Consider the following 21,406-nt stretch of genomic DNA (forward strand, 5'->3'; position numbering starts at 1 on the left):
GGAAGGGAGAGAGATTTTGTTTTATTAAAGAGAGACGCCCCCCTACGTGAAGAAGAAAAGAAAAACTTTGTGTTTAACTCTTTTCTGTGTTTCCCTTTACCCCCTTTACCCTTTTACCCCAAATAAAAAAAAAATTAACCCCGGATTTATTTTCTACACAAAAAATAAAAGAGGGGGGGCCCTTTTTTTTCTGGGGGGACTTTTTCCCCCCCTTGGACGGCCCAGGGTATAATGTTTAAGTGTGAATTAAAGGTCTGGCCTTCTTAAGGTTTAAAAGGTAAGACCCGAGGCAAATTTTGGTTTTGGGTGGGGGAAAGTTTATTTTTTTTAAAGGAAGGAACCCGTACTTTTAGGCCTATCTTGAGGAATGGAATAATCGTTTTTCCTTGTCTAATTTTATTACCCCCTTAGTTATTAAAGGCGGCAAGGTAGAAATGGGAGTGATAGAAGGTATGGCGGAGGCTTTTGAAGCCACCCCTATTCTTAAAGTCATAATAAAAGGCGTAATATTAAGCACTAGCAATAATGGTTATGGCCTTATCATAAAATCTATCTTAATCACCAAGGCCATAGCCTACTAAAATCTTTATTATGCTCGACCGTCGACGTTTTCTATATTGAGTAGCACTTTACTCTTAATATATTAAGCTAATAATTAGTTTAGTAGCAAGCGCTTATAAAAGTATTACTGGCTAGATATTAAATGTTCCTTAATCATCCTATAGAATAGGTAGCTGCGCTATAAATAAGAGTTAGAGAGTGTATTAAGACTAGATATATGCTTCTTATCAAGATAGGATCTTATCAAGAATAACTATCTTAGTTAAATATCCTTATATAAGTACATAGTCCGTAAGCCTAGATTGATCCTAATTATTAGAAATATTAATATAAGTAAGCTATTCGCCGCTTTAAACGCTTCGCTTTTCGCAAGTTATTATAGATAGCACTAAGGTTAAAGTCATAATAGTCTAGAGTAATCGTATTAGTTATCATTAAAAGGCCTTCAACAGCATCGTTGTTATCTAGAAAAGGCTAATCATTGTAGTAGAGTATAAAGTAGTCATTTTCTACTTCATAAGTAGTAAGGTAAAGGGGGATCTAGCCTATCACCCTTGATCTGCTGTAATCTTGCGCCTTACGAGCGTTAGACGATAATATAGAAGTCATTCAAGGTTCCAATTATCCTTGTACCACTTAGCTCGGGTAGCATAATAGAAGAAGAAATCGGATCTATTAAAGGTATACTTAGGTAGGCTAGGTAAGTTAGGCAGGCAAGGAGGTATCTTCTTAATAGAAGAAAGCAGCCGTATAATCAATAGCTAATTCTTGCCTTCTACACTCTAAGGGAGTGCGGGAGGCGCTCTTTATCGTAAGCGCACCTCTAGCGCACCAAGTGCGCAGGACAGGCGCGACCCCGTTTCTACTTGGCCCGTGCGCTAGCACGTGCTGTGGCCTGTGCGCAGACTGCGCCACGCAGCCTGCGCCACCAGCACCGCTTCTAGTTCACGATGTGCATCTAATACGCTGTGCGCATACTGCGTACGGCTTGCGCGTAGCCTGCGTCGGTCCCCTTCCTGGGGCGGCGTTATACTAGCTAACTAGCTAAATATTAGCAATTATATTCTATATTATCTTTAAGGCATCTTTTATTCTAAAAGCTCTATAAAGCATTTAACAAAAAGGTAGTTAAAAGCACTCTATCTAAGTCCGCCACCCTCTCTTTCGACTACCCCCTTCTTTTAACTAATAATTAGATTAATTTCACCCTCTTTATTACCCTGCCAATTAAAATGTAACGCACCTGCCGCAGCGCTAAAAACAGCTCTAGTTAGCTAATTTTTTATGCATCGTCTTTATAATGCCTGTTTATACGGAAAACAACCTAAATAACGCAAAAGAAAGCGTCGAAAACGGCCTTAGTATACAAAAAGTAGCCGCCCTTTACTATATACCTTATACTACCCTTTAGTACCGTCTAGCAGGCACGTAGACGCGCTAAAAGAGCGCAGAAAGGCAGTAGGTTCTTTTACTGCGCTTAGAAAATACCTTAGTGCACTAGATAAATATCTAGGCATAGCTAAGGCTTGCTTCTACTTATAGCTAAATGCTTAGTATTACGTAGCTTTTACTAGCTATAGAAGGACGCCCTTAATAGCTTAGAAAGTTATAGAAAACTAGGTTTTTTATAAAGCATCTAAAGATTAAGACCTTACGTAAGACCTTTATTAAAAATCTTTATGCTAATAGTGCTTCTAAGTTAAATATACGCACGCTTTTTACTACCCTTTAATACTTAACTATTTATAACCTTTCTCTTAAATACTAGTATAATATAAATAAGACTAGGCTTGCTAAAGTCCTTAGAGCAAATAGCTTAGTTATTAGTAGGGCTAAAAAGAGCTTAAAGATTATAAAAGCAGTAAAAAGTTAAATTTAAGTAATAATATTTAAGTGCATTTTAGCTATTAGCAAAGCTCTTCTTTCTTATATTATATTTACTAGCAAGTTAGTTTAGCAATAGTACTTTCTTACTTCTTTTAAAAAAATAATAATAATTAGTTCTTTATAGTAACTAACTTAGGCTAGACTAATAACAAACTTATAGTTAACTAGCTTATATCTATCTTTTTACCTTTTACTAAGCTAAACAATATAAACTAGTAGTAGCTACTAGTTCTTAACAAATATAAAAGCTATATTACTAATAATTTTATAATTAAGTATATAAACAATAAGGTTTAGCTTATTATACTCCTTACTTACTCTTTCTACATTACCTAGCCTCTTAATATAAGCTGCTTTTCGCTACTTAAGTTATAATACTAATTTTACCTCTTTAACCTCTTTAACCTTAATAATTTAAGCGCTACTTACAAGTAAAACTCTATCTATTATTACTTAAAGGCTAAACAAGACGCCTTAACAAAAACAAATATTAAAAGCGGTTAGAAAGCTATAAGACTATAGCTAATATCTTTACACTAAGTGCTTTTAAATCCGTTCGTTTTACCATAAGCGCCATGCACTCTAGCCACGCTAAAGGCTCCTAATGCACTTTATACAACTCCTCTACGCTATACTTAATCTAGCGATATCGTTTTTAATACGCCATCTACTAGTTAGGAGATGCTATAGCGGATTGCGTTAATAAAGGAAAAGAGTAATTTAAATAAGTCTACGCAGCGCCTCCTTCACAAAGCCAGCCACGCAATTAATTCAAAAACAGCTACAATAGCCTTTCAGAAGCAGCGAATTAACGAGCTAAAGGCATTACAATCGGCGCAAAAGGTTAGTAAGCGCCGTAAAGTAAAGCTTGCGCCGAATAAGCGGTTTGTACCAATTCGAGAGGTTGTGGCGGTTAGAGAGCGCGTTGCAAGGGAGATTCAACCGGAAAACACGGCTAGGGAGATGCAGGCGGAGTCTATGAACAGATTCATGCACGTTTTTCATTATGTAACTGGTGAAGAAGTCCAGGAAGACTGAATAAAAGATGTGCGTGGATTGAGCAATTATTGGTCGAAAGGGGGGGTGGCGGACTTAAGCAAAAAATAAAAGTATTAAAGGCAACAATTAAAAGCCTACAGCCTTAGAAAAGGAAGGCTGTGGCTATAAGCCTAAATTTAAAATTCGCTACAATCAAGGACATACAGAATAGCTAGGCCGCCATAGGAAGAGAAGTAATTGAAGTGGGCGATAGCTCTGAAGGAGAACTTTCAGATGATATATAATTTGCATGATTTGGTTAGGTATTTCAATTGCTATAATTGTTTTTGTTTTTGTATTTTTTTTTATGCTATTAAATTATCACGATTTTTGGGTGGCCCAAATGGGGGGGTGGCCCAAATCCCCATGGTCCCACTTACTCCGTACAAAGTACAAAGTACGCATTTTCTAGTATTGAACCTGCTCGCTCTGTTCGCAGCATTCCTTATTTTTTCCTTCAATGAGTTGCTAAGTCGAATCCGTCACCGCAACTTTTGATGATTTGGACAGGCTCCCGATGCCAAAAACAGTCACTTGATTAGTGCACTGGCTGCTGGCGCGGCAGCGCTGCCCGTGCTTCCATTTATCTGCGGTCAACGTTCTGTTGGCCTTGACTACAAATTGGAGCGACGTTTAGCAAAGCGCTTTCTAAAATAGCTTCATCATTAGCTGAAGGACGAGAAAATTGTCGGAGGGGCAAGGACTGTGCATCTTCAAGATTGGTTGTTAAAAATCATTATCTCGTTTGTAGGATGTAAGTAGCTCAACAGGATGATAACTTACAATGCTTTGCACAGCAGACAAGATTCATTAATCATCCGGTGCCCTATGTTCTGCCATGTATGGAACTTTTCGCTGTATAGCTCAGTCGACGGATGCTATTTCATCTCTCCCCAATAAGACGATATATCGATGACGCAAATGTGACAGAAACGATACACGCCAAGCAAAGGTGACAGCGCATTTACACCGTCCAGGCTAGTCCTTCCAGAATGTTAATCTCGTGCAATTTCTGCCAAGAGATAACACTTTCGGGGCTTTCCGCAAGAGGAGGCAAGAAGATGGAAGACTCGTCGAGTAGCAAGAGCAGGACTGCAGATGCTACGCTTTTCAACCTAAATCTTTCATACTCTGGGCTCGCTTTGTTCTTCTTCGCTTTGCGATCACACCCTTTTTGACACAAGCCCAGCCATCTATCCACCATGGCTAGCTTCCAGCACGACGATAGCCCGCAGAGGAAGAGCGACACCAATGTTGCTATAACGCTGGACGAAATTGTGCACCGCGAGCGCGATTTGGGTTTCGTCGATGCTGTCAAATTGTATCCGGCCGCTGTAGTTTGGTCAATGTTCGTATCCATTGGCGTGGTGATGCTGGCGTTTGATCCACAGCTTCTAGGCAACTTTTTTGCGATGCCGCAATTTCAAAAAGCTTTCGGCTATCTGTACAATGGTGAAGTTAGCTTACCCGTTTGGCGCTCTTTATTACGACTGCTTTTGGCTACATTTTTAAAGCACGGACTGATCAAGCATTGTGTATCTCCTGGTTCAGTACATCATCAGTCAGTTGACTTCCCTATTTCTGTCGCTTACGGATTCCTTCTCTGACGCGTTTTCCCTGGTAGGTGCTGCATGGCAAAGTGGCCTCTCGATGGGCAATCCTATCGGCCAAGTCATCGGCCCTCTGGTTGCCGGCTATCCCATGGACAAGTTCGGTCCTAGAAGAACTTTTGGTGCTTGCGTACTGCTGACCGCAGGGCTTGTCTTTATCCAGTTCTTCGCCCGTTCGTTGACGGCGCTCCTGGTGGGGGAACTTCTCAGCGGTCTCGTCCTCGGCTGTTACGTTGTCATAGCCCCAGCGTACGCCTCGGAGGTCTGTCCAATGGCCCTGCGCGGCCATCTCACTTCCTTCGTTAACCTTTGCTTCGTCATTGGCCAGCTTCTTGCCAACGGCATCACCACCAGCACTAGCCAGCTGGATAACCACTGGGCCTACTCTATCCCCTTTGCACTGCAGTGGTTCTGGGTGCTCATCATCCTGCCGGGCATAATCTTCATTCCCGAAAGTCCTTGGTGGCTTGTTCGCTGCGGCCGCATGGCCGATGCCGAGTGTGCCTTGCGCCAGCTAACCTCTCTCTCGTCGTCTTCGTCTAGACGTCACACCAACGATGTTGACGTTGCAGCTGCCCTGGCTGCCATTGCCGAGACCGACCGTCTTGAGCAGGAGCTAGAGGCTGGTAGCACCTACTACGACTGCTTCCGCGGCGCTAATTTGCGTCGTACCGAGATTGCCGTCGGCGTCTACTGCGCCCAGGTCCTCAGTGGGACTTACCTTGTCAACTACGGAACGTACTTCTTCACTCTGGCGGGCCTGCCGACCAACCGTGCCTTTGACATGGGCATAGGATTCCTAGGTAAGTCCTGCCAGTTGTCGTTAAATCAGCCTTCTTCTCTCCCCCAAAGTGTTTGTTATCCGTCGCTTGAGCTGACGGCCGACAGCGGTCGGCTTTGTGTCCACCATTCTTTCTTGGTTTCTTCTTGCTCACTGGGGTCGCCGCACGATCTTCCTTGGTGGCTTGATTGCCCTGGCCGTGCTTATGCTGGTCATCGGAATCCTTGATTGCGTTCCTGGTCGGCCTCACGGCGTCGCCTGGGCCGAGTCCTCTCTCATGCTGATATGGAATTTTGCCTATGACCTAACTATTGGTCCGGTGTGTTTCGTCATTATATCCGAGTGCTCGGCCACCCGTGTCCGTTCCAAAAGCATCTCTGTCTGTACTGCCGCCCAAGCAGTCCTGGGTATTGTGATGACTGTGGCCATCCCCTACATGATCAACCCAGACGAGGCTAACATGCAGGGAAAACTCGGCTTCTTCTTTGGTGGCCTGGCCTTCCTCTGTCTGATTTGGACCTATTTTCGCGTACCTGAAACTGCCGGTCGAACCTATGAGGAGTTGGACATTCTCTTTGATCGCCGTGTTCCAGCGTGGCAGTTCAAGGATTACCAGATCAACCGGCCTGAAGATGCCGAAGCTTTGTGAAGGTCAAGTTTAGCCTATTATATTACCGTAACGTTTGCTCTTCAATATCCGGTTGAGTGTCTCCCAGAATACCCCATGTCTTGACAGAAGTATATCCTCTCGGCTTGCATAGATTGTCGACTATGAATGTAGGCAGTCTGCCAACGTATCAAGTCTGTTAAGTCTGTTAGCACAAAGTACATAATTGTTTGATTGAACACCACTACCCGCTTCTCTTCCGAGCTGTCTGGCAATTCGGCCGCCTCAGTTAATTATTGTGGTATAATCGTTTATCGGTTTCACGCAGCTGAAACACGCCTTTTTATGCGATTTAAGATGCTTCCCAGGCCATGGCTACTAAGAGTCTATGGGAGATAAGTGAGCGACTTTTGCATTGTTCGACTTTTTTCTCTATCTGCGTCTACATGCTATAATCTGAAGGGGCCTCTTTTCTCTTTCCCCTCGCCGTGTTTGACAGATCACTATAGCCTCACTCTCAAGACCGCACTTGTTCAACCTCATCGATGATGGGATTTTTGGCCAATTTCCGCTTCTGCGCCTGGTAGAAGGTGCTCATGCGGTATCTGCTCTCACCATCCAGTGGCTTCAAGGCAAGCAAAGCTTCCCTGCCTTCGCGCTCGATCGTCGCACCGATCTCAAGCGTCCGCGGCTGAGTATCGCAGCGGAAGGGCTGTGGGCGCATGTTCAGGCCGTTGGTAAAGGCGAAGATGTCGACATCGATATCAAGGTCACTGTTGGGATCGCGGGCTTTTTGGATGGTAAAGGCCCATAGCAGACGGGCGACGGCGATCCAGACGCCTTGCTCTGCGAGGGCCTGACCGCTTCAGACAAGGCGGCCCCAGCCAAAGGTCATGTAGTCGCGATCGTTAGGAAAGGGACGGTGGTGCTCGTTCTCGGGAAAGAAGCGGTCAGGAAGGAAGCGGTCAGGCTCGGGATATTCCCGTTCGTGGTGATGGATGGCCCTGATATTTCCCGGGACCCATGCGCCTTCGGAAATCAATCAGCCGTGGTGATGGTCATCCTGGGTTGGTGAGTGCGGCTGGCCGCCGATGATGGCAACGGAACGCCATCAGAAGACTTCCTTGAGAAAAGCGCCCACGTACGGCAGTTTGTCGGAGTCATCCCAATCAGGAGAGCGGCTGCTGCCAAAAACACGGTCCAGCTCGGCCTGTGCCCGCCTCATGGGCTCGGGAAAGGCGCAGCAGGCTAGGACAAAGGTGACAAGCGTGCTCGAGGTGGTGTCAGAGCAAGTGCCGAAGAGACTTCCCGTCAAACTAGAGAGCTCCTCTGTCGCCAAGTCGTATTTGAGGGCCTCGGTGAAGAGGGCATCTGCAAAGGGGCGCGGGATGCCGACCTTGTCCTCGGTCGGTTCGGCTGACTGCTGCTCGACGGCCTCCTGGGCGAGCAAGTGGAAGAAGTAATGGCCTCCCTTCTGGTTGCGATTCCTGATGCCACGCATCCACGGGACCCAGCGCTGGAAGCGGGCCAGGATGGGAAAGGTCTCCATGGGCATGGAGACAGATCTTCCGGGCACGTTGAGGTCGGCGGCGAGCTGCATCAGGGCAAATGACCTCGGTGATGGGATCGTCAAAGCGGGCACACGACGACCAAAGACGAGCACAGACACAACGCTGGTGGCATGACGCTCCAGGTGGCGAACAAATGCGGCTGGCTCGCAGAGGAATTCGAGTGCCACAGCCTTGCTTACGTTGTTCTGTACGTTACGGTAGCGGCGGACGGCCTGCACGCCTACACCGAGGTGCATCAGTTTGCGGTGGATGCGCCAATGGTCTCGTTCGGCAGCTGAGCGCACCCGCATCGTCACCAGGTTCGTCTGACCGGTACCGAGCTCGCCAAAGACCACCATACGCGGGCGTGACGCATACACCTGTGCCTTCTTTTCTAGTATCTCATGCGCACACCAGGCATCGTTGATCTAGACCGTCGGGTTGCGCCCAATCCAAAACGTGATCAGCGGCGCATCTTACCGTCTCGATAACGACTCGAAGAAGATCCACGGCTTGTTCGCCGGTAGTGAAAACGTTGCCCACCACAGGCCACGGAAATGGGCCCAGTGGCATGCGCCACCGCAGGTTTAGCATGCGCCACCGCAGGTTTAGCATGCGCCATAGTTGATAGCCAGGGCCTTGAGTGCAGCCGCAAGCAGTGCCAGCAGCACGTTTCTGGCTTCAAACTCTCTGGCGCCAAACTCGATGAGCGCCTGCTGCAACTTCACCCAGCCCAACTGGTCAACCACACAGTCTGCAAACATGGCTACCGGTCTTTGGCTGTGATTTTCTGTGTTTGTTTGTCTAGTTGGGTGTCTGATGTTTGGCACTGCACTCCATACTCCAACTTCCTGAAGCGAGTCTTCGGTCCTAGCAACCTAATTTTTAATGCCAGATTTGCATTTTGTTGCCGTGCTGCCATCTAGTTAGCTCTTTCCCAGGTTAGCATTGCCAGTGTCTCTCTTGGTATCTTCCCTGACGGGTTCCTCGATTTTACCCCTTCTCTGTCCACAGAAGCAGCAGTGCAAGCGTAACTCTAAATGGCTGGGATAGAATCTACTCAGCATAAAGGTACCGAGAACTCTAGATCTCCCACAAGCTTCCGCGAGTTCGTTAGACTCGTCTTGACACTAGCGGGCCATGCTATTCAGCCTGCCTGTGGGTTTGTCAAATTGAAGACCCAGCAACCCCGCACAACAACTATTAGCTTTTCCCCAGACAAGGCGTCGATCCCGCTCCACCCAAAATGCGGAGATGAAATGCTGCAGCAACTGGTCTCATGTATTGGCAGTTACGCCCGCCGTACTCCGTACTCCGCACGATAAAAGAAACCCTCCATTTGCTCCACCTTCATGTGTCCACGTGTAGTGACCTGTCAGTTCTCTGTATGGGCCCATCATACGTCGTAGAAAGGCAGCCTCATTTTCAAGCTTTCTGTCCCACCGGACCCACCTATAATAGTATGTGCGTGTTTACGAACAAGCAGTGCCAGAGAACTGGTTTTACGGCAATCTCCTTGATTCCGTCGCCCTATACTTCAGGGGCTCAGCTTGGTATTTATCGCCTAATATCAAGGTATTTCGGGTGGTAAGCGTCTCGAGAACCTGCTCGTACAAAATAAGGTAGGCACCCGTTTTCAGGTGTACGAGATACTCCTCGGCCGTAGTTTTGATATCAGACAACTGAATGCTTGGCAGATGCACCCCTCTTCTCCCTTCCTCAGCTTCCTCGAAGGTGGAGCTACTGTAAGAGAATGGGCCAGAGGATCTATGTCCCGGCCTCCTTTCCTCTTTCATTTCCTCCCTTCAGGGCTCACCTTCTTGTGTCTGTATATCATGCTTCCGAGATTGCTTGAAATATTATATATACATACACTACTATACCCAAAGGAATACAGCTAAGATCATTCATGTCCACATCCGTTTTTGAGCCTACCCTTTCCAGTAGCAGACTTGAGGTCAAAACCCCTTTCTGTCGCGGAAAGAGGCCGCCAGAAAACTTATCTGATGAAGAAAGATTGGATCTTCATTTAGAACCACTGGAAATTTCTAGCCGCTTGCACACTAGTTTTCATGTGTCCGTTTCAGTATGGTATTGACTTTGGTCTGATTGCCGGTCTTTAGGCCATGGACGGCTTCCTCGAGGTGAGTTTGGCCCTTTCTTATAAAGTTCCGCTCAATAGCGGTTGTCACCTTCTCATCATTTGAGTGTTTGGTTATAAGGACCCTTCGGTACCATCAGCTTTAGAACATCCCGACAGAGCGCCAGCAGCTAAGCTCATCGTCGATGACGCTGGGTGCTTTCTCAGCTCCTATGCCGCTGGACAGATTGCCGCATACCTCAGCCGTCGTGCTTCTATCTGGGCAGTAACTGTTCCTTGCTGTGTCGTCCACATCATCATGATGGCGACGGCTAACATTGGCGGGCTGCATGCTAGACGTCTTCTGATCGGACTTGCCAACAACATGCTCATGACGTCTCTCAACTGCACATTTAGGCCAGACTGTCCTACGCAGTTAAATACAAACTTCATCCTCTAAAAGTTGCTGCCGTAGTGCTCCCTGGCCCTAAACCGAGGCCTCATGATCTCTGCGTTTGAAATATCGACATCAATCGGCACTCTTATCGGTACTATTGCCAATAAGTACATTAACTCCTCTGCAGGAGTGGAAATCGTACCTCATACCTCTGAGTGTTATCTATGTCATGCCTGTGCTCCCTCTTCTTTGAGTTTTATTTGAAAACTGATTCGCCGCGCTGGCTGATACAACACGGGAAAGTTGAACAGGCCCGGAAGTTTTTGCTTTGGCACCGCCCATATTCCAATTTTAAAGTCGACCAAGAGGCCAACGAGATTCGAAAGCCTAACAACTGGAAATGGCCCTGAACCAGGGTGCCGGGTTATTGAGTTAGAGACCTCATTAGTCTACGTCGCACTCTGCTCGCAATTGCAGTCTTGAGTACATAAGGAGGGTTGAGTGCCATGTGAAGATCACACCTTTCTAAGTATAATAACTCATATTTAATCGGGGTGTTTGATAGGTGAGTCTTTCCTCAGATCAATCACTTCGTACTTCTTGCTCGACCTCTGATGGACATCGTGATGGAGAGCCTACGGAATATGCTTTTTCAAAGTGGCCAAAATTGATAAACCGATGTAGAGTTCCTGCAATCTCACTGCCGTCGGTGTCTTGGCTATTGCCCTCAACCCGATCGTTACCTGGGTAGGCCAAGGCGCGTATCTTACCAGTGGCCTCACCACCTGCGGCATCTCCCAGCTACTTGCAGCAGTCGTTTGGACCGTCAAACCTGGGTCTCAAGACACAGGAAAATAAGTTGTTTCGCTTTCACTTGGGTACATATGGGAATACAATGTAAGCCTTAACTCGTCGCAACCCGTGTCTGCTTCAGTCTAGGCCGTACTGCTTTGAAAAACAGACTGAACTTTCTTGTGCTATTTAAAGGGCTGGTTGCTGCATATGATGTCGGGTGGCGAGCTTCCTTCACAATGCCTCCGATCGTACAAATTCTGGCTGGCAAATGCCGCTGGATTTCTCTTGCGTGGCTCGTTTCTTTCTATAGCTCTGAATTTTATTAACGGCTCGTCTCTTGACTGGGGGCCTAGATGTGGCCACATCTGGTTCCCCTCCTGCATTATTTTAGCGTAGGCTTTTTGGAGGTTTCGCTTCACCCTGCAAAAAGAGCACGTCGTAAGAGGCAGCTGTAAGAGGTATGTGACAAGGCAATCCAGGGAATCTGTACCAGGTATACAGGTACCATGCAAGCTCGCAGATCGTGGGCTATGAGCAATACTTTTCAGAGCCGCCAATATCGGGATAGCTACCAGCGCCGTCTAGCTCCTGGTGCTAAAATTTTTCCCTAGTTCCAAATAATGGCGCGCAGACCACCGAGATGTGCAACTCGTTTACAACCACAATGCGAATGGCACACTGCTGCAACACAAGTATACTGTTATTTGCACAGAATTGAGCCCTCCACAATGCGTGTGTTCTCGAACGTCCAGACGTTGAGAATGAAAGGCAAGAAAGCAGAAGCATGGTGTAGTTACCGACATACCAGCGAAAGCAGCGTAATGTCTTTGCACAGGTATAGGCCGCCGCTGATTTGCATCAAGTCTATGTTATGAATCTGGCGCCTTTTCACATACAGACGGAGGAATCTGGGACACGAAATCCCAAGGTACCTGGCCGGCTACCAGAAGTACTGCGTAGTGGCCGCCCTGCATGGTCTCCGTGTAATATTTTTTCTGATACGCTTGCGGTAGTACCACACACGATATCGTAATTGTATCTGGCCAACAGTGATGACGAGAACACATGCGGTAGCGGACTTCGGGTGGCAGCCGGAGGAAGGGCGATATCTCACTGAAGCCACATATGAATATGACAGTCCGGTGTAGGGTCGCCGTGGCTGTTGTGCATCGTGCGGTCTAGAGATGTTAGGTTGTGTTCGTATATTTGTTTTTTGATGATGGCGAGCTCGAAGCCTTGTTTCAGAACCGTCTGGAGCCTGCCACCACGGCGATAGCACGCGCGAAATTTGACTGCTTTACAACATCAGCAGCCTTAAAATATGCACCCCGCCAAGCTCTTCGAGCCCGCAGAGATGAACAGGTTTGGCCCTGCACAAGGCCTGGAAGGCTAGTGTCAAGTTGTTGTGGAGGCCGTCAAGGTGTCTAGTAATCGTCATCGCCTGGTTCGGCCGGCGGACATAAAAGACAGACCTTTTTTTGCGTTGTGCGAGTGGGAACTCGGTTTCCAATAGGCTACTTGCTAAGCTATACACTACGTACCAGGCTATCGCAAGATATATTGTCCGCCTAGCTACGTCATATATGAAAACGTCACTAGCACGAAATACGGGTACGAGTACTACCAGAACTTTGAAGATGCACAGTACTCTGATCTCGTAGATGGTAATATACGGAGCAGCTTGTAAGATAATTGTAAGATACTCCGTACTCCACTTCGTACGGAGTATTACGCAGTAAGATACATAGTAGGAAACAAGAAGGTTCTAAAGGGTGGGCCCAAATACTGTACGGAGTGCTCCCACCCAATCGATGGCGTAATATCTTAATTACGTACTCCGTACGGAGTACTCCGTGCTGCCCAGCCCAGGCGGCTATTAGAACTACTCCGTAAAGAAACCCCACCTGTCAACATCGCATCTCTTGATTTTCATCACCTACAACAACTTGTTCTTTGCGCTTGCTTACAGGCCGCCATTTTGGACACTTATTTTGGAAAACTCGTCGTGGCTACGTGCAATATGGACGACCAGTTTGGAGGCCGAACCGATGACGCTTTGTTTGCCGACGATTTTGAGCCTGTCGAGACAGCAGTAACTAGAGCCAGTTCTTTAGCCAAGACTGTCAAGCCAGACGCCACCCCGAAGCCGACCACGCCTCTTGCCCTGGACGCCAAACCGGACCTGAAGGCTGTGACTGCCAAGGTTGTGCCGATCAAGGCAGCTAACACCAAAGCGGCACCCAGCAAGGCTGTGCCCAGCAAGGCTGCGCCGGCGAAGTCCAGCCCAGCAAAGACAGCTCAGGCGAAGGCTGCCCCTTCCAAACGCAACGTGCTCGCGAAGACGAAGAACCTGCCTGCATCGCATGCTTTTGTGGGGACAGATGCGAAGCAGCCGTCTTTGCCAATCTCAGAGCAGCAGGGAGTCGCTCCCCCACCCTCACTCGCCCAATCACGGCATAACAACAACCCTGTCAGCTCGCCTCGGCCGAGCGCCATCGGCCGCCCGGGTGGAAAGACCCCGAATGGCAAATCCGAAAAGGCCCGAAAGAGCGAAAAGACAGGGATAGCAGAGAAAGGCGAGAAGGGCAGGAAGGACACGAAGGACGATAAGGGCGAAAAGAAAAAGGACGAGGACGACGCCAACGATGACACCAAAGCCGAAGCGAGCATAGAGATTGACGGCAGAGTCAATGGAAACACGCCAAACGGCGCAAAGCAGAATGAATCAAAGCCGGCAGCGGCACCGAAGCCGACGGGAAAGCCCGGGGAGGGCAACATGCGACTACAGTCAGGCGCAAACCCGCGTGCAAAGCTGACGGACGCCGAGCTCAACGCGAAAATGGAGGCTATGCGCATCGCGTCAGCGGAGAAGGCGCGGCGGTTTGAGCAGGCGCAGCGTGACGAGCGCGCCCACGAGATCGCGTTTACACGGGGCATGGAGGAGGCACGCCGCCGCAAGGCTGTCGAGGAGGATAAGCGGCGCCGCAACGAAGAGGACCGGCGCCGCATGGATGAGGAGCGTGAACGCAACCGCGACCGGAAGCTCAAGGCGATGGGAATGAAGGAGAGCAGCTGGGACGAGGGCAAGGAGGCGCATGTTGACGATGACCAGCGGCATCGGGGCAACGGTTTCCGTGGCGCACACGGTGGCATGCGCGGATCCAGACATGCGGGTGGAATACCTCCCGTTGCCAACATCAACGCCCTGGGCGACAGCGCCGCCGCCTCAGCAGCTGAGCCCAGGGTGCTCCAGCCGGGAGAATTCCGTGGCCGGGGCCGAGGTCGAGCACGGGGACGTGGCATAGGCCGCAACAGCGGCGGTCGCGGAGGTGGCGGACGGGTGGCGTTTGACGACGTGTACGGCAACGGTGCCGGTGTGGCAGAGTGGGTGCAGGGACAGCCTGACCCGTCCGTCATGGCCCCCCCCGGGTCCTCTGCGCCCGAGCTGTCCGTCGAGGAATTTCCTGCTCTACCAGGCAGCAATGCCGAGGGTACCAAGGAGCCAGCTGCGCCTGTTGCTACCATTGCCGCCCTTGCCGCTACCTCCATCATTCCGCCGCTCGAGCCGGCCTTGGGGACGTGGGATGAAGAAGTCGCCGCCATCGATGCAGAACTGGCCGCTGCCGCAAAAAACGGCCAGTAGCGCGAGCAGATTGTAGAACCGGTTGGTTCTCCCGGTCCTGGTTACAGATTTTCGAGTCACAACTTTGGTAATATCGTATACCCAGAAATAAAACTGCAAAGATACAACATCCGTATTCCCCTAGCCGCCAAAACTCCGTTCGATGCCAAACGCGGTCAATATTGCATAGAAATGACGAAAAGTATAGGGGGTGCAGGCGGTATGAAATAGCACCACCTCACCACCGGGGCCTGTTCCTGGTCCTTCCGCCACCACCCCGTGGACCTCGTGACCGCCCCCAAGCACCGTCTCCATAGCCGCTCCCGGGTCCTGGCGGCGCGCCCCCGTCATCACCGTCGGCACCTACGGGTGGACGGCCCTTGAAGCGCAGCTCTTTGGAGAGGGCATCGTACGTCTTGCGCATTTGCGCATACCCCAGATGCATCTTTCCGTAAAAGTGGTCCGCCAGCCGGCGGTCATTGTCCAGCCGACTCAAGTATGCACCGCACACGTCGCACACCTGCAGTTTCTGGTGGCCCGACGGGCCGCTAGTGTCGCTCAGGGCCTTGAGCTCCTTCTCTCGCTCTGCCTTGGCTTGCGTCGCTTGCTTGACGCGGAAGAACTCGTCCATACCGGGACCGATGAGACCGGCCTCACCGAGCACCTCCACCTCGACGAGACCGTTGGCGATGGTGCTCTTCAGATCGCTGATCGTCTTCAGCAGCTGATTCGTCTGGCGAATCTCGTCCGGCGTCTTCTCCAGCCGGCGCTGCGCCGCCTCTATGCGCCGGTTGCAATCTTCAATGTACTTTTGTAGGTCGCGCATGTAGTCGTAGTCGAAGCCGTGCTTAGCCCGCTCGCTCGGCGACAGCGCCTCGTACTCCTCTTTCAGCGCGTCTGAATGTACCTTTGGGCACAGTCCGAGGTCTTGTTTGGTGTTTGTGAACAGGTCGTGGGGACACGTGCCGGCGATGTGGGACCGGCATACCTTTGGGTCATTCAGGGAGAGCTGTGTGCTGCGAGAGCTTATGCCGCCGCCCATAAGTTGCTCTGGAGACGTTTAGCAGACATGCCGATGTATGCGGGAGGCAAAGAGAGGTCACCTACCCAAGAGCTTTCGCTGCTCGGCCGCCATGATTTCGCAGTGGTGTCTGGGAAGAGTGTCTTCTTGCAGGCGCTTCTCTTCAAAACAAGAGTTTGTGGAGAAGATTGAGGATGTGCACCGTTGGGACGTGCGATTGTGAGATTTGTTGTGTCCACCAGTGAAAAGACGCGGCGAAATTTTGAAACTGTGATAGCGCGCTGTGCCTCAGGACAATGTCCCCGTCCTCCAGCCGTAATAGCAGTAAGGCCGATGAGCGCATGAGTCACGCAGCCAATCAGAGGTGGTGTGGCGTCCAGCGGGTCCATGCTGGCTCCACGACCCGACCCATGAAAATAACACCTCTACTTCCATCACGCGCGACAAAGCAATCTACTCCCAGCGTCCTCCATGGAGCGCAAACTCTAAAATGCGGCTTTTTCTTGGGATTCTGGCTGGCTTCACATGTTTTTCCGTGCTTGCCTCTGCCACAGACTACCATGAACAGCTTTTGCTTCAACCGCTACCTCTATCGGCGCTCTTAGCGAGCTTTAACTTCCGGTCCAATATATCTGTCTCCGAATTCGAAGCACACAACTTTCAATTTTTTCCTCGCTCCCTGGGCCAGATTCTCCAGTTCGCGGGCACAAGGGAACTCCACCTGCGCTTCAGCCTCGGGCGCTGGGATGCCGAAAATTGGGGCGCCCGGCCGTGGGCCGGAACCAGAGAAGGAGGCACGGGGGTCGAGCTCTGGGCTTGGCTTGATGCCGAGACGGACGAGCAGTAAGTCGTGTGGCCGGGTCAGTCGTCAAGCTACTAACATCCATCTTTTGTTGCAGAGCGGATACAAAGTGGCTTACGCTGACAAACGCTCTTTCCGGCCTCTTCTGCGCCTCGCTCAACTTTATCGACGGAACTCGGACGACGCGACCGGTCATGTCCTTTCGGCCAGAGGGTGACCATCCGGACGGAACGATTTCGAACATGCAGCTACTATATGGTACGCTGCCGCGAGAGGTTGTCTGCACAGAGAATCTCACACCGTTTTTGAAGCTGCTGCCTTGCAAAGGAAAAGCTGGGATTGCATCGCTGCTGGACGGGCACAAGCTGTTCGATGCATCGTGGCAAAGCATGGCCATAGATGTTCGGCCGATATGCCTAGAGTCCGAAGGGGGCAACTGCGTGCTGCAGATTGAGCAGACCATTGACATGGTGTTGGACATCGAACGGTCGAAGCGACCCCGAGGTAGGTTTCTGCCAAACCTGCGCAAGGCTGCTGGCTGATCTCGGTGGTAGACAATCCGATTCCTAGGCCAGTGCCGGCAAACGAGCTGAAGTGCGACGCCTCCAAGCCATACCACCGGGATGGTACCTGCTTCCCCACCAGCTTCGACGCCAACCAAGGCTGGTCGCTCTCACAGATCTTTGGCAAGTCGATGAAGGGCACCTGTCCCCTAGCCGATATCGACACGCCGCCCGTCTGCATTGCCGTTCCCGGTTCCAGGAGTGTGTTCTTGTCTGAAGGCGTATCAGAGAGCAGGAACGCCGACAGCCAATTACGATGCTACCACATCAAACCGGCGACTGAATTCGAAATTGCGCTTCCCGACGACGAAGATAAAATCCGACAGGGCATAGACATCATCCTGACGCCAGAGACGCCACTGCTATATGCCGAGCGCAGCTTGACCGGACACGGGGCCGACAGAGGCGGGGTACAAACCATTTTAACCAACCCGAGCACAAATGCAGAGGTCGACTTTGTGTACATGGAGTCGCTCCCGTGGTTCATGCGCATTTACCTGCACACCCTGGAGGCGCGTATTGACGGAAGCCCTCCTGGTAGCAAGGACGAAATCATCCAGGAGATATTTTACCGTCCAGCCCTGGACCGGGCTCGTGGCACCCAGCTTGAGGTGAAGATGCGGGTTCCCCCCAACGCAACGGTTTTCTTGACGTATGACTTTGAAAAGTCCATCCTGCGGTATACGGAATACCCGCCTGACGCTAATCGCGGGTTTGACGTGGCTGCTGCGGCCATAACGATTTTGCAGCCACGGCCTAGCGGGACAGCCAGCAGGTTCGCGACGTCGAACCTCCGGACAACCACGATGCTGCTGAGCCTGCCAACTCCCGACTTCAGCATGCCGTACAACGTTATTATCTTTACGTCGACGGCCATTGCTCTGGCCTTTGGTGGCATGTTCAACATTCTCGTCCGTAGGTTTGTCGCAGCTGACGAAGGTCCAAACGTCAGCCTGCAATCGCTACTCGCCAAGCTCGTAGGTCAGTTCAAGAAAGCGATAATGCCGAAGAGGACAGCTCCAGGGGCGGACAAGCCGGCCTCGGCAGCCCTGGCAGCTACGGCTACGGAGTATGGCGGACAAACATGAGTAGAGTCGATTTTGATATCATGTTATATATACACTCATACCATGTGTTGCATGCAAATGCATGCTTTGGCCTAAGCTGACATTAAAAAAGTATAAACCAACGGTTACGTTCCTCTAACTCTTTACTAACACGAGCTGGCGAGAAGTTGAGGAGTAAACAGCCCGGAAAGAGTGCACGCCACAGAAACTGTATTTCTGCCAATCTACATGCATCAGCACACAGACGTAGTCATAATCCAGGCTACCCCAATAGCAGCAACAGCCATACAATCCGAAATATTCCACCGAAAACAAAGAACAATAGGGGAGAACCATCCAGAATGAAGGTATGACTAACAGCAGCATGGACAACATAACAAGAGGCCGCTTCGTGCTAGACAGTCTCAGACCAGATGGGCAGGAAGATAAAGATCAGCACGCCTATGAAGGCAAAGAATGCGCCAAAGAGCAGACTCTGGACGACGATGCGATGCTGGAGGCGACGCAGATGCGTGTCGGCGACGCGCAGCTTCCGGTCGAATATCATGAGACGGGAAATCCTCTTCATAAAACCGGAACGATGGGAAAGCATGCTGGCGCTATCGTCGAAGCGCTCCCAAGGCAGGGGCTGGCGATGGGTGAAAAGAAGGAGGAAGAAGCAGCTGCCGCGCAGTCCAGAGAGGATGAGGCTGAGGCCAAGCCACCACATGGGCCACGCGGCGAAGACGTCGAAGCGCGAGTGGACACCAACGTGGGGGGTTAGGGCGCGCAGCAGGACGCAGAGGACGCCGGCGATGGTGAGGGCAATGCCGAGACCAGTGGCGACGCAGATGGTCTCGATTGTGCCGTTAGAGACGCCGAGACGGACAAAGTTGCGATGGGAGCAGTTGCGCAGCAGCAGGTAGACGTGATCGGCAACGGCCTTCAAGTGGGTCGGGTCAGCTGAGCTTTGCAGTTCAGCGAGGGCGTGGTCACGCATGGCAGGCGGGATATTGAGCTCCTTCTCGGCGCCGGGCCTAAGGAAAATCTTGATGACGGCGCCCAGTTCGGCACGACGGCCGGCGCTGGCATCCACGACGTTGAGTGTGGCACCCGTCTTGGCCTGTCTGGACGATGAGGATGGCGGCTTGGGCAATTGAAAAGCGGGTGAGCAGCCGTCTGTGGCACAGTTGGCATGAACGCTGATCAGACCCGTGATGCACGCAAGAGTCTCGGCTGAACAGTCAGCAGTTGCAGGCAGATAGCGGGGCTGGGCACAGAAGACTTGCCGATTTCGGGATCTGTCGAGAACACTTCTGACGGGTTTTCGGTCGCCTTCCTTAGGGACGCTGTGCTCGTCACAGAGCTGCTCAACGAGGCCGCGTCGAAGTCGCCACAGAGGTTCTTCTTCCAACCCTCCTCATAGCTCTTGTACCTGGCAGGATTCAGGGTTAGAGACGGGAACTTCTCCGCGTGCAGCAGAAATAGGCAACCATACCATATGTAGAACTCCAGGTTCTCGGGCGAGAACTCGATGTATTTTAGATACATGTAAAAGTCGTAAAGTGACATGGGGCTGCCTATACAACGGGAAGAAATCAGAGAATAGGCGTCCAGTCGAAACCATCACAACGCTGAGACGCAGCTTACATGTCTTGTTCTGCAATACCCTCTCGAGCCTCAGACGTGCCGGTACGGCGGTTTTGCCGCGGCCATCAGGACTCAGGTCTCGTTTTCCAGATACGACGGCGTTGGAGTACTCTTTGATGTCGCGGTACTCTAGCTTCTTATACCAGCTTAGCCATGATGGAAACCTCATTATTGCGGAGAGCGTGGTTGGGATTTCTTCTCCACGTGGTGACGGGGAATATGGACCAGGAGAGAAGTGTTCAGAATGGCTGCAGAAGAGGACGAAGCGATCAAACACAGTCGCAGACGGCTAGACGACGAATAAGAAAAAAAAGTGCACTGGGCCTTTTGAATATGTCTGCACAAACAGCGAAAGCCGGCGAGACCACGGGGAGTGTACTTTGTTAGGGGGGGTCCTGCACCCGAACTTTGGGCAGAGTTTGATTCCCCTCCCCCCCCCCCCTCATACCTTCCCGTCCGCCCACATCAAACAGACAGCTGCAGAAAGGGCCATGTGCTTGGACGCAAGGGTCGCGTTCCAGAGCGACAAGGGAGGCTGACAGACGGCTGACAGATATGTTCACTGTTTGTTTTGTCTGCGTGTTTGCCTGCTTGCTTCCCTGTCGCTACATGTTTGCTCTATTCGGTCTCTCGCCTCCTCTCTCCTCTTGTAAATTTTCAGTCTGCCGTGTGACATTGTGCAGCGTTGGACAGCGTGGAGAACAACATCGTCGGCTTTGGTCCTCCGAAAGAGCGATTTGATCCCGGCAAAGAGGGGGTGGAGAAGTGCTTCCAAGACACCTGCCCAGTAAGCCTACTATGTAAGCTACCAATGTGAGTCTCAGTTTCGGGTGAACTGCGAGCATGAGCAGTCCGTACGCTGTGTAAGTACTCCGTATGGCTATCACAGAATCTGTATGTTACTTTATCTTACCCCTTGTCGGGTCGCAGGCCTGCCAATTTGGAGTAGAGCAGTACGGAGTAGAACTGTGCATTGCACGTAGTGGGGCCCTGTAAGTCGATCAGCACTCATGAGCGCAGCAAGGAAGACAATTAAAAGAAGCAAAAGACTAAAGAGGCAAAGGGCCGTCTGCTAGGCTGTGCTGATAGGCCGATGGTACGGAGCAGAAACTGGAGGATTCTAGTTAAAAGTCTAATTTTATCTCAAGGCTCTCTGGCGTATAAACTATTGTGGCCTAGCTAGCTTACACGGCAGTTACTTCAGCACGTTTGCTCTGTAGGCAATAGAACATAGCTGGTCGCCAGAACGGCACGGTAACACTCGCAGTGCTTGGGCGGCGTTCCTACTCCATTCCCTCCGCACTTTTTCTCCGTACCTCATGATCGACGCGCCGACCGCCAATAACATAACATCGCTGCCCAGCGTCGCATCGCCTCTGCGATTCGCCCGACGGGC

At 50.7% G+C, this 21,406-nt stretch overlaps 6 protein-coding genes across 6 annotated transcripts; 3 read left to right on the top strand and 3 right to left on the bottom strand.

Moving 5' to 3' along the window:
• Positions 1–4,688: 4,688 nt before the first annotated feature.
• Positions 4,689–6,526, top strand: CMQ_5885 (major facilitator superfamily transporter maltose permease; the record flags this gene model as incomplete). Its single annotated transcript, XM_014316531.1, has 3 exons — positions 4,689–4,938; positions 5,111–5,899; positions 5,985–6,526. 3 exons carry the CDS (start codon positions 4,689–4,691, stop codon positions 6,524–6,526), a joined length of 1,581 nt encoding a protein of 526 aa, XP_014172006.1.
• A 475-nt stretch (positions 6,527–7,001) lies between these two features.
• Positions 7,002–8,649, bottom strand: CMQ_5899 (cytochrome p450 monooxygenase; the record flags this gene model as incomplete). The annotated part of the gene is made up of 3 exons (XM_014316545.1): positions 7,002–7,347; positions 7,630–8,462; positions 8,515–8,649. The coding sequence occupies 3 exons, from the start codon at positions 8,647–8,649 to the stop codon at positions 7,002–7,004; spliced, it is 1,314 nt and encodes a 437-aa protein (XP_014172020.1).
• Positions 8,650–13,326: 4,677 nt separating this feature from the next.
• CMQ_5843 (uncharacterized protein) lies at positions 13,327–14,949 on the top strand (the record flags this gene model as incomplete). The annotated part of the gene is made up of 1 exon (XM_014316489.1): positions 13,327–14,949. One exon carries the CDS (start codon positions 13,327–13,329, stop codon positions 14,947–14,949), a length of 1,623 nt encoding a protein of 540 aa, XP_014171964.1.
• A 217-nt stretch (positions 14,950–15,166) lies between these two features.
• Positions 15,167–16,063, bottom strand: CMQ_5887 (u1 snrnp splicing complex subunit; the record flags this gene model as incomplete). The annotated part of the gene is made up of 2 exons (XM_014316533.1): positions 15,167–15,978; positions 16,036–16,063. 2 exons carry the CDS (start codon positions 16,061–16,063, stop codon positions 15,167–15,169), a joined length of 840 nt encoding a protein of 279 aa, XP_014172008.1.
• Positions 16,064–16,439: 376 nt separating this feature from the next.
• On the top strand, positions 16,440–18,402 carry CMQ_5831 (GPI transamidase component; the record flags this gene model as incomplete). Its single annotated transcript, XM_014316477.1, has 3 exons — positions 16,440–16,792; positions 16,849–17,255; positions 17,306–18,402. The coding sequence occupies 3 exons, from the start codon at positions 16,440–16,442 to the stop codon at positions 18,400–18,402; spliced, it is 1,857 nt and encodes a 618-aa protein (XP_014171952.1).
• Positions 18,403–18,775: 373 nt separating this feature from the next.
• Positions 18,776–20,179, bottom strand: CMQ_5884 (uncharacterized protein; the record flags this gene model as incomplete). The annotated part of the gene is made up of 4 exons (XM_014316530.1): positions 18,776–19,507; positions 19,573–19,795; positions 19,859–19,940; positions 20,011–20,179. The coding sequence occupies 4 exons, from the start codon at positions 20,177–20,179 to the stop codon at positions 18,776–18,778; spliced, it is 1,206 nt and encodes a 401-aa protein (XP_014172005.1).
• Between the last annotated feature and the right edge of the window lie 1,227 nt (positions 20,180–21,406).

Source organism: Grosmannia clavigera (assembly GCF_000143105.1).
Source record: "Grosmannia clavigera kw1407 unplaced genomic scaffold GCSC_146, whole genome shotgun sequence".
Taxonomy (NCBI): Eukaryota; Fungi; Ascomycota; class Sordariomycetes; order Ophiostomatales; family Ophiostomataceae; genus Leptographium; species Leptographium clavigerum.